The following is a 15,816-nucleotide window of genomic DNA, read 5'->3' as shown; positions in this document are numbered from 1 at the left end:
ATGAGACTCTGGGAAGCCTGAAGTCGCAGAGGGCGTGACTCAGCTTCGTAGAGCACTTTCTTGTTCGACGCTGGCTGAGGAACTCCAAGGCAAAGTCGAATACCTTTTCTGTGGATGGCTTCTAAGCGCTCGTATTGGCTATCTGAGGGTGACATCAGGGGTAGCTGGTACAGGATCCGACTGGTAACCAACGCTGTATGTAGCCGTAGCATCGATGTCGGGTGGTTGCCCCAGCGTATGCCAGCGACTCGCTTGAGCACATGTAGCCTCTGTGACGATGACGCCACAACGTGGTCAACAGCGCGGCGCCAGATTAGCCTGTGGTCCAAGGTAACGCCAAGAAATCGGACGTTGGTGACTTGTCGAATGTGGTATCCGTCCATATTCAGCTTCAAGCGTGTAGATTTTCTTTTAACTCCAGGAAATAGTATGAATGATGATTTCTCTGCTGATAGTGATAGTCCAAGCGTTGCCAAGTGGCCTTGAATGGCATTTACTGCTCCCTGGGCTATTCGTGCGAGGCGCCGATGCTGGTAGCCAGAGACCCATATGCAGATATCATCGGCATATATAGATATCTTCACTGGTGTTCGATGGTTTAGTACTCTTGGGAGGCTAGCCATGGCGATGTTAAACAATAAGGGAGATAAAACACTTCCCTGTGGCACGCCGCGAAATATACCTATTTCATCGCTTAAAGTGTTACCAAGACGGACTCTGATACGGCGATCATTGAGAAACGTATGTATGAAGTGCAAGAGATGACCCGTGACGCCTATAACTTGTAACTGGCTGATGATGGCTGTTGGAGACACGTAGTCGTAAGCCTTGGAAATATCCATAAAAACAGCAAGTGTCGACAGGCCATCCGCACTGTAATGTTCTATGTGGCTTAGCAGGTCTAGCACATTGTCTTGAGCACTTAGACGCTGGCGAAACCCAGTCATGCACGGCGGTAGTTTTCGACCCTGCTCGACAGACCAAGTGAGTCTTGTGTACACCATCTTCTCCATTAGCTTCGCTGCACAGGAGGTCAGCGATACCGGTCTGTATGAGTCCAGAGCTGCAGGATTCTTTCCAGGCTTCAGAACCGGTACCACCCATGCTACCTTCCATAAATGTGGGATATCCCCTCTAGCCCACACTTTGTTAAAAAATGCCAGCAAGTCACGTCGTTGCTCAATAGGTAGGTTCGTCAGCATCTGATTACTTATGCGGTCAGGTCCCACCGCACAGCGACGTCGGAGGCTGCTCATAGCTAGCTCCATCTCTCTCAGTGTAAAAGGAGCATCCATCGGAGACGACGATAGCGGCGGAGGCGGGTTGGTTGTGCCAGCTAGAGTAGGGTAGAGTATTTCCTCCCTGCGATGTGTTTTCGCGGCTTAGTTCGCATTGATGCGAGCGGCGGGACAAAGGTCAATTCGCTCGCTGCTGCTGCCGCGCTTGCTCACTACGGCATTTTGACAACGAGTCTCCGCGGTCATCAAGTGAGGTGCGTTCATGTTTTCTTGTGCACGCGTGAAACCATGCTTGTTCATTTAGTTAGTAGGTCTATGTTTATAAGTTTATACAGCCCATAAAGCTACTATCCTTACTTCGTATAGCTGTCCACTAATTTGGTATCGCAATCGATGCTTCCCCGTTCGGGTGAAACTGCGATTTTTTTTTTTTTTGGAAGGACTCGATTTTTGCTGCCGCTACCATCAGTTGGGGAAAGTAGTAGACGGACCCTGGTAGTAGTCTTTAGGAAGAAAATCAAACACAAGCCGACATCTCGTAGAGGCCATTATTTAAACGTGCGTATCAATCGCAATCACGTGGGCGTCTAGTGCAGTAAGTCTAGTAAGTAAGCTTGGGCTGTGTGCTTCCACAGCGATGCCATATAGACAGGCAATGAACCAAAGAATCATCTTGCTATACGGCTAAGCTTTGATGGCCATGGCCACGTAGTACAATGCTTTTTAACAGCGAAGCTGTTTAAGCCAGCCGTAATTGGTGGTTCGTATCAAGAAACTATCTAGAAATAAAAGAAAATAAACATTCTTGCCGAGGCGGGATTCAAGCCCGCGTACCCCCGGTCCCAAGGCGAGCGTTGTAAACACTAGGCTATACAGCCACGCTTGCAGAACATGCATTTATGCGAACCATACGATTGCGTTCAAGCGTCGTCGTCTTCGTCCACAGCTGGCCCCTTCGCATGCTCGTGCTCAGCAAGGTGAAGAGGTTTTTCGCGCTATGAGAGCGAGAGAGAGAGAGAGAGACGCATTCACGGAAGGGGTCTCCTGGAACGCTTGCATTGGAACGCGGTGTCGGTGTTGCAAGCTGCGCTATGTAACGTGCAGTGACGGCCGTAAGTCTGAGACGCGCGAAAATAAATTGTGATCATCATGAGTAATAAGATGAAAAGTTCGCGCGCACTTACTGAAAATGCTGGGCTACTATCGCCCAACTTCGCTGCTTCAAGCGTTGCGCAGCCGAGCGCAAGGTTAAGCTTTTTTGTTTTTTATTGCGATAGCAATTATATGGATACTTCAACCGGATTTCTGCCGTCGGCGTCGCCGTCGCCGTGAGGTTCCCTATAGATAAAATCTTGGCCGCGCGCCGGATGCCCGAGCGGAAGCGTGCGGGGACGCGGGCTATCACGGAGAGCGAACGCACTCAATCTCCCACGCGCAAGCAAGGAAGCGGGAAGCCAGCGCCGGAGGGAGCGGGGGGGGGGGGGGGGGGCACTTCTACTCTGCTAACAACCGCGCTCGTCGCTCGCTCGCACCGTCTCTTATCTCTACACGGCTCTGACCTTTATGCGCCGTGCATTCGCCGCTCAGTTTCCGTTGAAGCGATAGACCGCACGTACCTTCGCCGCTGCGGCGTATGCGCTTGCTGCCACCGTTTTGACAGTCGTTGTCTGCAGTCAATCAGTGTGATCTATTCGTTTTTGTTTGTGCGCGCTCACACCACGCTTGTTCATTCAGTTAGTAATAGTCGGGCCACATTTTCCAACGCACGCTACACATGCAATGCTGCCCAGATTGGCAGTGCAGCACTACAGGTGTGTCCCTTCGCACGCGCTGCCCACGGTAAGCGCTTCTCATCAACACCACCGTTTCACACGCGCCTTCTCCTGGTCATCGAGTCTCTCTTCATGTCGGTCTACTTACGCTGCAGCACACCTGAATACTTAATCAGCTCATGTTTACTACAATTCATATTGCTACCAAAGCCGCTCACCTTACTTCGTATGACATTGCTGTGTTGCTATCGCATTCATTGCTTCGCACTTAGGGCGAAACTGTGACACTTTTTTTACCATGGTAATAGCTGTTGCCTAAGAAATCTCCCGTTGTAATAATAAGCGTTCTTTCGTGTATTTTTGATAACACTTTGACAGCATTAATATCAACAACTAAAAAAAAAAACAGTCCAACTTCATACATAGGTAAACTTTGTCATGTACGGCAATATGTGTTTACGTGTACGCTCTTGTTTTCGAACCATACATCCATATTTTTAAGGCAGTTTTCATTGTGCATGGCGTTATAATACAGTTAATGAAGCAAAATCAGATTGATGAGCCTTTGCACAACCACTTTAATGAATACCGCTTAGTGTGCACCCAAGGCACTACGCCAAAGCCAGCCACACCCACGTTCTGAGATAGTGGTGCATCTACACTACGTGCTCGGTGTGGATGGAGCCGCGTTTTTTTTTTTTGAAAACTTCCGAGAGAAACTTTATGCATACTGCATGCATGCGCCACTTCCACCCGGGCGCCTAAGAAAAAGATGGTCTCTCTCGCCGCATGCTTTACTGCGTATCGACTATAGTCGGGGAGGACACATAAGCGTGGTGACTGCATCGGCGTCCTTAGAATCCACCGAGGGAAAAAAATGGACTGTAATTTTACAGCTCTCCGGTACTGATTTCGAGGTTGAGATGTAATCATTTCCTGCGGCAGATTTTAGCAAATGTGAGTATAAAAAAATGAAAACAAACGATTTTTACTATGTTCGCGAATAATTATTCTCGCCGGCTTGACTCCTACATTTTTTTCTTTATTGCTAACGAAGACAACCACTATGCCAGAACCTGCTGATTTGATTACTTGGCCGCCCGAAACATTTGGATGCCTATTGTAGCTTTACGGTTCGTTTTGCAATGCCTAACTGAGGACACGTACTCGTACTATGCAGGGCGTTTGACTTAACTTGGTCCAATCTTTCAAAATATGCAAATGTACGTACAGGACTAGCTGGACAGAACCAAGGTAATATTGTTTGCCGTCGTTTGTAGGTACTCAGTTAATTTTGCATTCCACCTAATTAGATAATTAGTCTATTCAAATTACTCAATTATTGTAATTACAATTAAAGGGTCAATGAGAACATTGTTGACCAATAGGAGAAACTCCCGATAATGCTTTCCGTTGCTCAATACGTACTACATAAGTGTTTTTGTGAGCGTGAAAGATGCCCACGAATACACGCAAAGTGTCTCGAGCTGCCAGTCGCGCGGCAATGTTGCGTGTATTCGCGGGCTTCTTTCATGCTCAGAAAAACATTTTATGTAGCACGTATTGAGCAACAGAAAGCTGCATCGGGAATTTTTCATGTTGCTCTACAATTTTCTCACTTACACTATTCATGCAATTATAATATTTCAGAAGTTAATAATTAATTGAGACTAATAATTTTGATTAGGCGGACTGCAAAAAATAATCTGAGTATCTCCCAACGACGGCAAACAACATTACCCTGGTTCTGTCCAGCTACGTGGCATTTGCATCTTTTCGAATCCTGGATGCAGGGACACCCTGTATAGGTGGTGTGGAAGGACAACGACCTGATGCCTAACTTTACTAACACGTTTTTTATCACATCTGCTCATGACAATTAACTGCTATTCTAAATAAAAATAATGGCGCCAGGTCAAGCAAAAAGAATGTTTCTTTCATGTCTTTTGAAAGCATACACGTGTAAGGGGCCTGGCTAAAGGCAGAAAAACTAACTAGGCGCAACAAGCTTACATATAGTCTGCGGAATACTTCGGAACTGTCGGGTTAAAAGCCTTACAGCATTCTTCTTTTACCTTAAGGTTATTTTCTTTATGCCAAAGCTTTGTACATTTTAACCAGTTAACTCCTATAACCGTGAAAACACATCACTAGCCCAAATTCCTTTCCGTGGCACTGCTTTTGCAAACCGGGCGCTGCACTCACCATGTCATCGTCGCGTCACCAAACTGTTTCCTGCTTCGGGACATCAGTGGTCGAGTTTAGTAGTCAGGAACGCTTCATTTAGAGCAATGTTATGTTTTGCTCTCACCATAAGCTGAAACTTCAAGCACCCCACCTGTCAATCTTCTTTTCTGGCCGCACTCAAGCGGCATCTAGCGACAGCATTTCCAGCGATAACTTCTCTAGACTCGAGAGACTAGGGAAATTGCTTTGATTTTCTCTACAGCTGTGCAAGCATTTCTTCCATATCGAGATCACCAATCAGAGCATAGGAATGCGACCATTCACCACAACGCCGTAAAGGTCACTTCAATATGATATCTAATTATTCAGAAAGTAGGTGTCAGAACAGCGCAGTGTTCTTGTTGCGTTTGTAACTTAAGAGTTAGCGCTCTGTCATACAATGTATACTGCATAGAGCTGTAACACATAGAGCTCGTTGTGATCATTCGATTATAAGAGATATATTGGGTGGACCATAAATCCACTGATTGTTGTCCGGTAGATTAATTTACTTGCTTCGTCACAGTACAGTGTAAGAGTAGGCGGAGGGAAAAACCGTTCAAATGATGGCTTGAGTGTTCATTCGCCGCATAGGTCAACAATTACAGTAGCTAGTACACAGTACAATATAACAGCGTTTTTTTTAGTTATTCAGCTTTTGTTTTGTGTAACAACAATCGACGGATGTTTAGTGTGTTGCCAAAACTTACCACACAACCAGGATATGCAGTGGGATCTTGATAAGTGGCATTGGGGCAACACAAGTGCTTTAATCTATAAGTCAGCAAAGGTAACTTGGGAGAGGGCAGAAGCCAAGCGGGACCGCCTTGGCTTCTGCGTGACGCCCACGTAACGCCAAGCATAAAACCTTGAGGGCTATTGACTTTTGGTGAGTGCAGCCCTCACTTGAGTCCCTCTTAGCGTGATCAGCTGTCTGCAAGAAATACTGAGTGGCGGGTTTTCATTTATACAAAGTTGCCTTACCACGTATAGAGCGTCGAAGAATTTCATGAGAGCCACATAAGCGCGTGGCTTTCCGGGAAGAGCGGCTGTGGATATGTGGCTGGAGTCTTCCAACTTGCTCTGTCTGCCTGAATGGGTCGTTTGAAATGGTATTGCTGAATGAAATTATGGGATGGGGGGGGGGTCCTAGCAAGCGTTACCGATGCATCTTGTTTGTGCATTGTGTGTTTGCGAAAAATCGGGTCTCCCCTTCATTTCAGTTGAAAATTCCGTGGAAACAGAATTGACTAATGGTTAGCACAATCTGCGCATAGAATTATCTCCGTACTTCAGAATAGACTATGGTGAAAAATGTGGTGGTGAAATATTTCCGACGTTTTTCGCTATCGAGGCCAGCTCTGTGCTCTTCTATATATATGCGATTATTTTATTCGCAGTTACGAAACTTCCGTTCATATTGTTAGCCTTATTCTGTGTCATGAACCCCATTCACTGCAGAAACAATACAGCCTCTATGAGCGGAGCCAACAGAGAAAAGTTTGCTTACCTCAACCAACTGTGTACACTGCTTTATCTGGAATCATTGCATACGGTAACATCAGTGGGTTTAAATAGCCTTTGTTTCAGTAAATAATTCTTTAAAAATTAGTTTCTTACTGCTGTGTAGCAAGAGCGTGCCCGCTAATGCTGGTCTAGAAAAACAGCGCAAATGCTAAATCAAATTTTCTTGTTCAGCAGCAGGAAATAACTTGAACAACACTTTTTAGACGTAATGTTTATTCTGGTCCAATTATTTTGTAAGCATAGCGCGAAAATATGCACTTTCTATAAGTATCAACATAGAACTGGCCATGTGGGAAGCGATTGTATAGACAACAGTTTAAAATCTCACAGACGCCATTTCACGGCAATGTCCTCGAGTCACGCCATACCCTCGCATTTGTTGTAACGAAAGGTTTATTGATTTATGATCATCCACTGTTGGTGGTTCCGAGTCTTGTTCTTCGGGACTAGACTTTTCTGGTGAAACGGTATTGGGGTGTATTCACTGTCTTTTTACGCTTTCACCCATTTGGTAAACTGATTACCCTTTTTTTTCTTGCAATAAAACTAATGTGGTGCTTCAACAATTTCCTTAGTACGCTATAGCTTCATTTGATGTCGTCTTTGGCGGACGCTTTTAGAAAACCACCTTCCACGTAAAGCAACGACATCTTTCACACACGGAGAGTGCGCATGATAGGACTTAGCCTACCAGTCTCAACGCGATAACGCGTGTCGTAACACTTGCACCCGTCACATTAGGATGAGTCAGAAGCACAGCTCGACAGCGTCGCCTCCCGAACGACGAAGATTGATGAGCACCGCAGCATCAAGCCACTTCCAGCGCTGACACTTTGTGGGCACAAAGTTCGTCCAACTGAAGTCTTTGAGGATGCAGTCATTCTTTTCGTGATGTTGCTTGTGACCCGTCCACTATGAACACCATCGGGGTGACGATGGAGCCACTCGCGAAACGGCCCATCATTTACAAAGGCCGCTTGAAACATCAAATGGCAACAGTCAACGTAACAACCACCGTCAACAGTCCAAGCTTTCGCTACGTGTAACGCTGATCCTCACTGAAATCCCGTGTTGTCTGGTGCACCCCTTCTTCTCCGCCTGCAAATAGCCAAGAAAACCTACAAAAGATGAAGCTCTATGATGGCATATTGTGTGCTATCGACATGTACTGCTTCCAGCTTTCTTTTTATCCCTTCTTTACTGTTTAAATATAGTCGATCGAGTTTAATTTTGATGATTCGAATAGTCGACCTGTCGGCGGCTTACCTTCTCATGATATTAAGTAAAAATGTAAATACACTGAAATACTGAAATAATCATTTCGTCTACTGCATTTTGGGCGTACATTTACATCGGGAACTTGAAAACATTAGTATTATATGGGATATTCACGCTGTTTAATTATTTGGCGCTCTTTCCGCCACTTATTCTTTTCGTTTAGTTTTCCTTGCGCCAGAACCGCAGCTCATTTATTCTTTTCCTTTAGGCACAACTCTGTCTCAGTATTTGCGCGCAGCACTATATGGGGGCTACAGAATTTTCTGGGGCATTGCTTTGGCACGCTGCATATAGAGTTCGATACAAACACTTATTGTTCATATCGACAGCAAGAACACGCCCATTGACAAAGTGCAGTCGAACGAACTATGAAGAATCACGAAAACAGTGTTTCGATCTATTGGTGCGAAATTCTTTCTTTGTTTTGCGTCCTAAGGCGCATGAACACACAGCACATAGTTATTTTTGTCCGTTCCATATTTCAGACAAGCCAACGGGGAGATGATCCACTGCATAACATTTTTATTATTCAACCTGAGAAACAGTTCAGCTCGCTGATGTGACAAGGGAGATAGTAAATATTTATTTCGAACGCTGTGGGAAATAGCACAGAGGTCGATGGCTGGGTTTTACACTGCCTTGTGCGATGTGGCGGTAGAAATAGTCGGTTGTTTACGTTGTTTTATTGAATCGGTGGTCACTGGCTGCCCATTTGAAATACCTGGATAACAGTGCACCTCGCGAATTATTGGGTTGGCATAACACGTACATCACCAACAATCTGAGTATTCTTATATCGTTCAGAGAAGCGCTGACGCGTTCCACTGGCAGCCTTGGGTAGCAGTGATGTATTCTAATTTTGGCAGCACGCAGTGTCGCTACTTCCTGCTGCTTGTGCGTACAGTAAAAACAGAGTTGGTTACAACAAGTTACCATCACCAAAACTGAAATATAAAAATTATGTTATTCGTCCTGGTCGCTTAAAGTTCTTTCAGGTCTGCCGGTACAGGGTGCCCCAAGTCGTCAGATGAGCTATAGTTAGTTAGCTTACGCTGACAGCGACCGACATCAGCTCAAACTTTATGTAGGTGGCTAGCGATGGCTAAATTAAAGCTGACGTTGATGCATTTCAACTTACGGAGCCTGCATCGTTTTATCTTGAGCGCGACTAAATACAAGTGGAGTTGTTGAATCGCGTAAACGCTGCGATGCTTTCGCTCAGCGTTCGGTCGCATGGAGACTGGTCGATCAACGGTGGTCAGGATAGTTTCGCACGCGTCTTTGACACAAAAGCCCGTCACACTACCATGAATCCAAATCGTTGGTCGGCTCATTATTGTGGTCGGCTTAGTGATGTTAGGATAAACTCAATTAAACGTGAATCTTGAAGCAGTATGATGAATGGTCTTTCAGCGATACGGTCTGCCCACTATATAGGCAGCCGATTGTCAGCGTCGGTGTCTTCCGGTATCGGTATCATGTCGGCCCTGTGTGATGGAATCTCCAGCAAACAGCGAACAGACGCAGCGCGCTGATGAACATATTTTCGATGTCATTCCCCCTCCCTATTGGCCAGCAACGTTCGTCGCCTCAACAGTGCTGCCCGAAACTAATTATACAGATTACATACTCCACCAGATTTGCTGAGAGATTTGTAGATATTGCGACTAATTTTGCCTCTTTAGGTGGGACATTTGGCGCTAAGACACATTCCTAACACTACTGCTCGCCACGCATTGCACGGAATGATGATGAGCAGGTTATAACTAAGAAAAGGTGTTGTAGGGTAGCTCTCGCCTGTTGAAAAGAATGTAAGAGTAAACGGTAAACTGCTTTTTTTCATGGTGAATTCTCGTACAGAAATTCTGACTTACGATTTCAAATCATCCGGGCTCAATTATTAGTTAACCTTCATCATCATCATCAGCCTATATTTATGTTCACTGAAAGATGAAGGCCTCTCCCGGCGATCTCCAGTTACCTGTGTCTTGCGCTAGCTCATTCCAACTTGCGCCTGCAAATTTCCTAACTTCATCATCCCCACCTAGTTTTCTGCCATCCTCGACTACGCTTCCCTTCTCTTGGTACAAAACACCAGACCACGTGTCAACAGGTACGTGAAATTAATCTGACTTAATCGCCTTTATAGGCGCTGTTTTATTAGGGAGTAAAAATTTATGGTACGTCAAAGAACACGGCCCGTAATAAAAAAAAATGGTTTTACACCAGAAGTGTTCCTAAGAGCAAATTCCTGCCGATTTCAATGGTAGGCATATTATTAGTGAAGGCAGGCAACCTGCCAGAGAAAAAAATAAAAAATAAATACATTTACGAAGAAAAAACATCATGAATTCGGCCCCAGAATTTGAACTTGTCAAAGATGCGTACTGTTGCGGTCGCTTTTATTTGAGTACACTAAAGTACGATTCGTAAGAAAGTCGCTGCGCAGTCCGCTGACTCTGAGCGCTGTTATGTGCGAGTTTGCTGAGAACGAAAGCTTTAGCTATAATGGCAAAAGTGGCAATAAGCACTTAATAAACAATGTCACGGTCAAATTAGGGAGGCTTCGCACAGCATATACAAGAAAAAAGGCGATTCTTTCGGGAGTTTTTCTCGAACATTGAAATAAATTACACATCGCCTTCTTTTTTTTTTCTTTTTGCCCAAACTGTCTCAGCTAGGCCAACTATGGAAACGTAAAGGCTAGATGACTCACCTCTTTTATGCGGCCCAGAAGTGATATAGATGCATATGCTCAAGGCAATGTAAAAAAGTGACAGGAAGGGCAGGCGTGACCCTTTAGATGCACCTGCAGGGAATGTGATTGGTTATGTACGCATGACGCTTGAATTAAAGTTTATTTCCCATTAAAATAAATTAGGTTTTCTGCTACGTGACGTTATTATAAACCCCATACTTCACAAGCAGTCACATCAGATTGGCTGAGGTTGCTGTAAGTGGAGATAAGAAATAATACTCCAACGGTGTGAAGCAGCGGTGCTCCTATTACACCGCAGACGTGACAGCGTAAATGTGCCGCCACCACCATTCCTAACGCGAACAAGCCTTAAGGTGGCGGTCCCACTCCGGCAGCACGAGCCCCCCGTTTTCAGTACTTTTGGAGCAACCGTGGAGGCTCTTCTACTTAAGATATGAAGTTGTCGTATAAACCATAAAAAGCTTAATTCTTGTCGATTCCCACTGTACATAATATAAAGAAATTGATTGGTGTGATTTAGAAATAAATGTTCAAGAACAAGCATGAGATACATGGTTCTTGCGAACTGTGTCTCAGTTGTGACCATATTTAGAAGAAACTACCGCACTTACTGCATTGCGGCTTGCTCTGTAGCTTTAGGACATATTTATCTAGTTCCTAGACGTAGCAAATTAATTTTGAATTTTTACTTTTTATATAATTTTTTTTTAATTTCCAAATATTCTAATCTTCTGTTTTAAACAGCCCGTCAACTACAAGCTCAAGGAAGCTAAATTTTGGAAAAAGTAGAGCTCAAGGAATTTCCATTTAGGACACAAAATTTCATTCGTGTAACTTTATTAGCTTTCCTAATAATGCGGCCGAAAAGAAGCAATATTTAGAATTCTGGTTTTATATTTGCCCAGTTTTGCGGGAAGGTAATAAAGCTGCGAAGCTGTGCTTTAAAACTAATCAAGTTACATGAATGAAATTTTGTGTCCTAAATGTAAATTCCTTGAACTCTACTTTATCCAAAATTTAGCTTCCTTGAGCATGCAGCTGCCGGGCTGTTTACAACAGAATATTGCGATATTTGGCAATTTTCAAAAGCAAATTATCCAAAAAGTAAGAATTCTAAAATATTTTGCTACGTCTAGGAACTAGAGAAATATGTCCTAAAGCTACAGAGCAAGCCGCAATGCAGTAAGTGCAGCAGTTTCTTTTAAATATGGTCACAACTAAGACACAGTTCGCAAAAACCATGTATCTCATGCTTGTTCTTGAACATTTATTTCTAAATCACATTAATCAATTTTCTTATAATATATATAGATGGAATCTACAAGAATTAAGCTTTTTATGGTATATACCACAACTTTATATCCTAAGTAAAAGAGCCGCCACGGTTACTCCAAAAGTACTGAAAACGGGGGGGCTCGTGCCGCCGTAGTGGGACCACCGCCTTAAGCAGCTTTTTGCTTCTCCTGCACAAAAGTTTCGAGATTTCTGATTAGGGTGCCTTGAATGACATGGCTTAACGCGTCTTCCTTTCAAAACATCGAATGCTTGCTTCTTACAGCCTGCGTTATTTAAAGTTACGCCACTGGAGATGCTTGTTCCTTGTTCGGGCGAAGTCTGACGGTGGCTCTCCTATAACTTTTCATTTTCTTGCTGTTAAGGGACCATGCACACATTATTACGATATCATCGAGAGATGCTCAAGAGACGAGCCGCCGAAAACAAGCAAATTGAAAGCGTCGTTGGCGATGCCTTTTAACACATGTGCCACATTATCTGCTTCAGACATAGTGCCGTCTGCTTTGCGGCAAAGAGCGAAGACGTCTAGGATGTATGAAACGTACGGCTCTTGAGATGGCTGAACACGAGACGCAAGTGCCTTTCGCGCGGCAACCTTGCACCTAAAGGTTGCCACACGTAACAATATAATAGCGCATAACTTCCCGAATTGTAGAAAACTGCAATGGTTTGCTTGGTATTTGGGTTTTTGAACGTGCTATTCAAATGCGATGTGTACGGTGAAATTTCACACTCAGGCGAGGGGGGGGGGGGGGGCATTCTGAAGGTTGGGCTGCTTGCTGGCACTTAGTTTGTTATCTTGGATTCATTTTTTCGGAGAAAAATGTATGACATCCTGATTACGTTTTTTTGGACACGTGCACTGTTACATAATTTCTTATAGGAATCATTTTATTTCACCTTGCAAACCATGTCGAAAATTATAGAATGACTGAGTCATGCTTTTTCTTTGGTCGCTTTTCACTAAATTGCTGCGCTGTGTACCGGCATTTAATTTGCTGCCACACATACTATGATAGTGACAACACGTTACATGGAGGTAAATGAGCTCACGCAAAACTGGTGAGCGTTTTGAAAATCCAGAACTTTATAACTATAAAATGAGCGATAATCACACACAAAATAGGTAAGCGCCGTGAACAGAAATTGTCACCCGCGACAGACTTTAAGCACTACAGCTATCATTCATGTTCGCCAAGCTGACACTGGGACTTGTCTCTTTAACAGTGGGCACAAAACGTGTTGACATCTGAAATTAGAGAACTCTAGCACAATAAAGCTAATAACTAATACAATTATAAATTAATAACAAAGCGAATACCAATGCAGACGCGCGTTCTTGCCTTTTACCCTATGCGATATTTTCGCCACCCTTGCGCGTGTTGGCACATTACAGAAGTAACCCAGTACGAAGGCCAAGCAAGTACCCTTTACTGCCTCAGTATTGATAAGTTTACGTATGCGCTGTTCCACGCAAGTAATTCATACTATTCACACAATGTACAAGTCATCGTATGTGTATACGGTTTATAAGTCTGCCTTCACACAGCACAGCAAAGGCGGGCCAGATGAATGTGACTAATTAAAAAAATGTCACAGTTTCGCCCTAAGGGCGAAGCAATGAATGCGATAGCAACACAGCAATGTCATACGAAGTAAGGTGAGCGGCTTTGGTAGCAACAACACGCAGAACTGTTGTCGACGCCATCGGCGTTTTGCCCGCGTTAGCTCAAAATGCGTGCGGCGTTGGTGACTGTTGCTGGAGCCTCTCATATAAATAGGCACTTGGTGCCGCAGCTAAACGTCGCGTCCCTTCCTTCCCCCTCCCCCACGGCCTCTCGCGCGTCTGAAGAAGGCGCGTTTGCTCTACATATATGGTGATTGTAAAGGAGGAAAGAGACGCCTACTTCTGCAGCCCTTAAGGAAGCACGGCGCAGAACGCGCGTTTGTTCTCCGCCGTGCGTTCACTCCCCGTGAAAGAGCGCGTCCCTCGCGCCCTTTCACTCGCACATACAGCGTTCGGCGGCGCGCGGCCACGATTTCATCTCCATTGACGTCATACGGAACCTCACGGCGACGGCGACGGCGACGGCGACGGCGACGGCGACGCCGACGGCGACGGCGACGCCGACGGCAGAAATCTGCTTTTGAGTGTCCATATAATTGCTATCGCAATAAAAAAAAAAAACGAATATAACATCACTTGTTCAGCATGAATTGTATAAACTGGGTCTCCACAGGTTAAAGGTTTTAGTGGAAGGTTCTTGTTGCGTTTCTAACTTTTAACCCTGCGCGTGAGAACAAACCGTGAAGGAGGCGCTAAGGATCGATAGCAATCGCAGATTAATACCCTAGGGAAGGTTATGTAAGATCCGTAGCGTGTTTTCGTAGCATTTTAGGTTGAGCTTTATAATTATTCCGCCAAGTCAACCAAAACAACGCTTTCCACTATTGAAAGACAAGAATTTTCGAGTCCTCCGTAGTACCAACACCACGATTGTAATGTGTGTACTTTTATTGTATATACGCTACCACGATACAAAAGCGTAGTGTTGCGAGTATGGTGTTCACGCCACTTGCAAGTTTCGTGAACACCATACTGGCGTAGATTGTTTCGGCGCAGACCTTTCATGAAAGGTCTGCGCCGAAACAATCCACGCAACAAAGGGAGGCATTTCACGATGCGGCAGCAAATGGACGCTGCTGCACACAGGAAGCGCACTTTTATAGGCTAGCTCGTCCTGAGACAGACTCGCGTACAACATTCTTTTCGTGGACTTTCAAATTTGCCAACCGCGGTTTTAAGAAAAAAAGAGAGATGAGTTGAAGTGTGCGTAACACGTTCGTTCGTTCTAGTGCGACACGAATTGACCTCGTCATAAAACGAGCGCAATCAAAAAACCTTGTTTAATTATTGTAGCTGTGAGAAAGTGTATGGTAAGATTTCACTAAGAATGCAGGAAACGTGAAAACGGGGCGAAACGTTATATAACTGCAATTTTTAATCTGTCCTCGTTGACAAAACCGTGGGAAACATCTTTACTATTCGGGCACGTAAACTGCCTCGAATAGTGGGGCTTTTCATGATTCATTTGTTTTCACTAGGTAGCGCAAAGCCTTCCAATGTTACTTGATACAAAAAAAGCTCGACATATAGCAACTGGCTCATGTTGTTCAGCTGGTTTTCTGGATTAAATCTGATCACTTATGGTCCTTACGCTCATATAGAAGTTAAATTGGGTATAGTGGGAAGTACATGCTTACTACCTTCCACCATATCCCCTAGCTAAATCAGTCAACCAACCAACCAATCAGTCAATCAATCAAGTCTTTATCTATGTAGGTATCTATCTACCTACGAGTATGTCTCTCTCTATATCTTTGGTCTGCTAATACAGGTGTATCAAAGCGTTTATAGTGAAAAAGCTGAACATAAGCGTCATTTAATTACTGCTGGTAGGACGAAATCTTGGTGTTATTCAATTGTCGGCAGCTAATGTAATATCTGCGTTGCTGCATGAATGGTTATAGGTAGTCATTGATAGAGAAACGGCGGTAAGTAAGAGCTGCTTACCGTAAGCTCCCCACGTAAGCTCTGTGAATAGAAAAGGCAAAGAATCAGTTTATAAACGTCACAGCACGTGATAGGAAAGCATTGCGATGTACTTCTATGAATGCATCACTTCATGCTCATTTTCAAAAGGGTGATAAAAAAAGTGGAATCGCAATTGTAACGATAACGCTTTTTTCTTCTTCTCAA

General features: G+C 44.3%; 1 protein-coding gene across 1 annotated transcript in view; it reads right to left on the bottom strand.

Moving 5' to 3' along the window:
- Nucleotides 1-7,799: 7,799 nt before the first annotated feature.
- The window catches only part of LOC119455916 (uncharacterized), a 41,500-nt gene continuing 33,483 nt past the window's right edge, over nt 7,800-15,816 (bottom strand). The window contains exon 4 of the mRNA XM_049669105.1: nt 7,800-7,861. Coding sequence (XP_049525062.1) covers nt 7,800-7,861 — 62 coding nt within the window. The remainder of the gene's footprint in view (nt 7,862-15,816) is intronic.

Source organism: Dermacentor silvarum, chromosome 6 (genome assembly GCF_013339745.2).
Source record: "Dermacentor silvarum isolate Dsil-2018 chromosome 6, BIME_Dsil_1.4, whole genome shotgun sequence".
Classification (NCBI taxonomy): Eukaryota; Metazoa; Arthropoda; class Arachnida; order Ixodida; family Ixodidae; genus Dermacentor; species Dermacentor silvarum.
The sequence above is the reverse complement of the archived record's forward strand: the minus strand, read 5'-3'. Positions and strand labels throughout refer to the sequence as shown.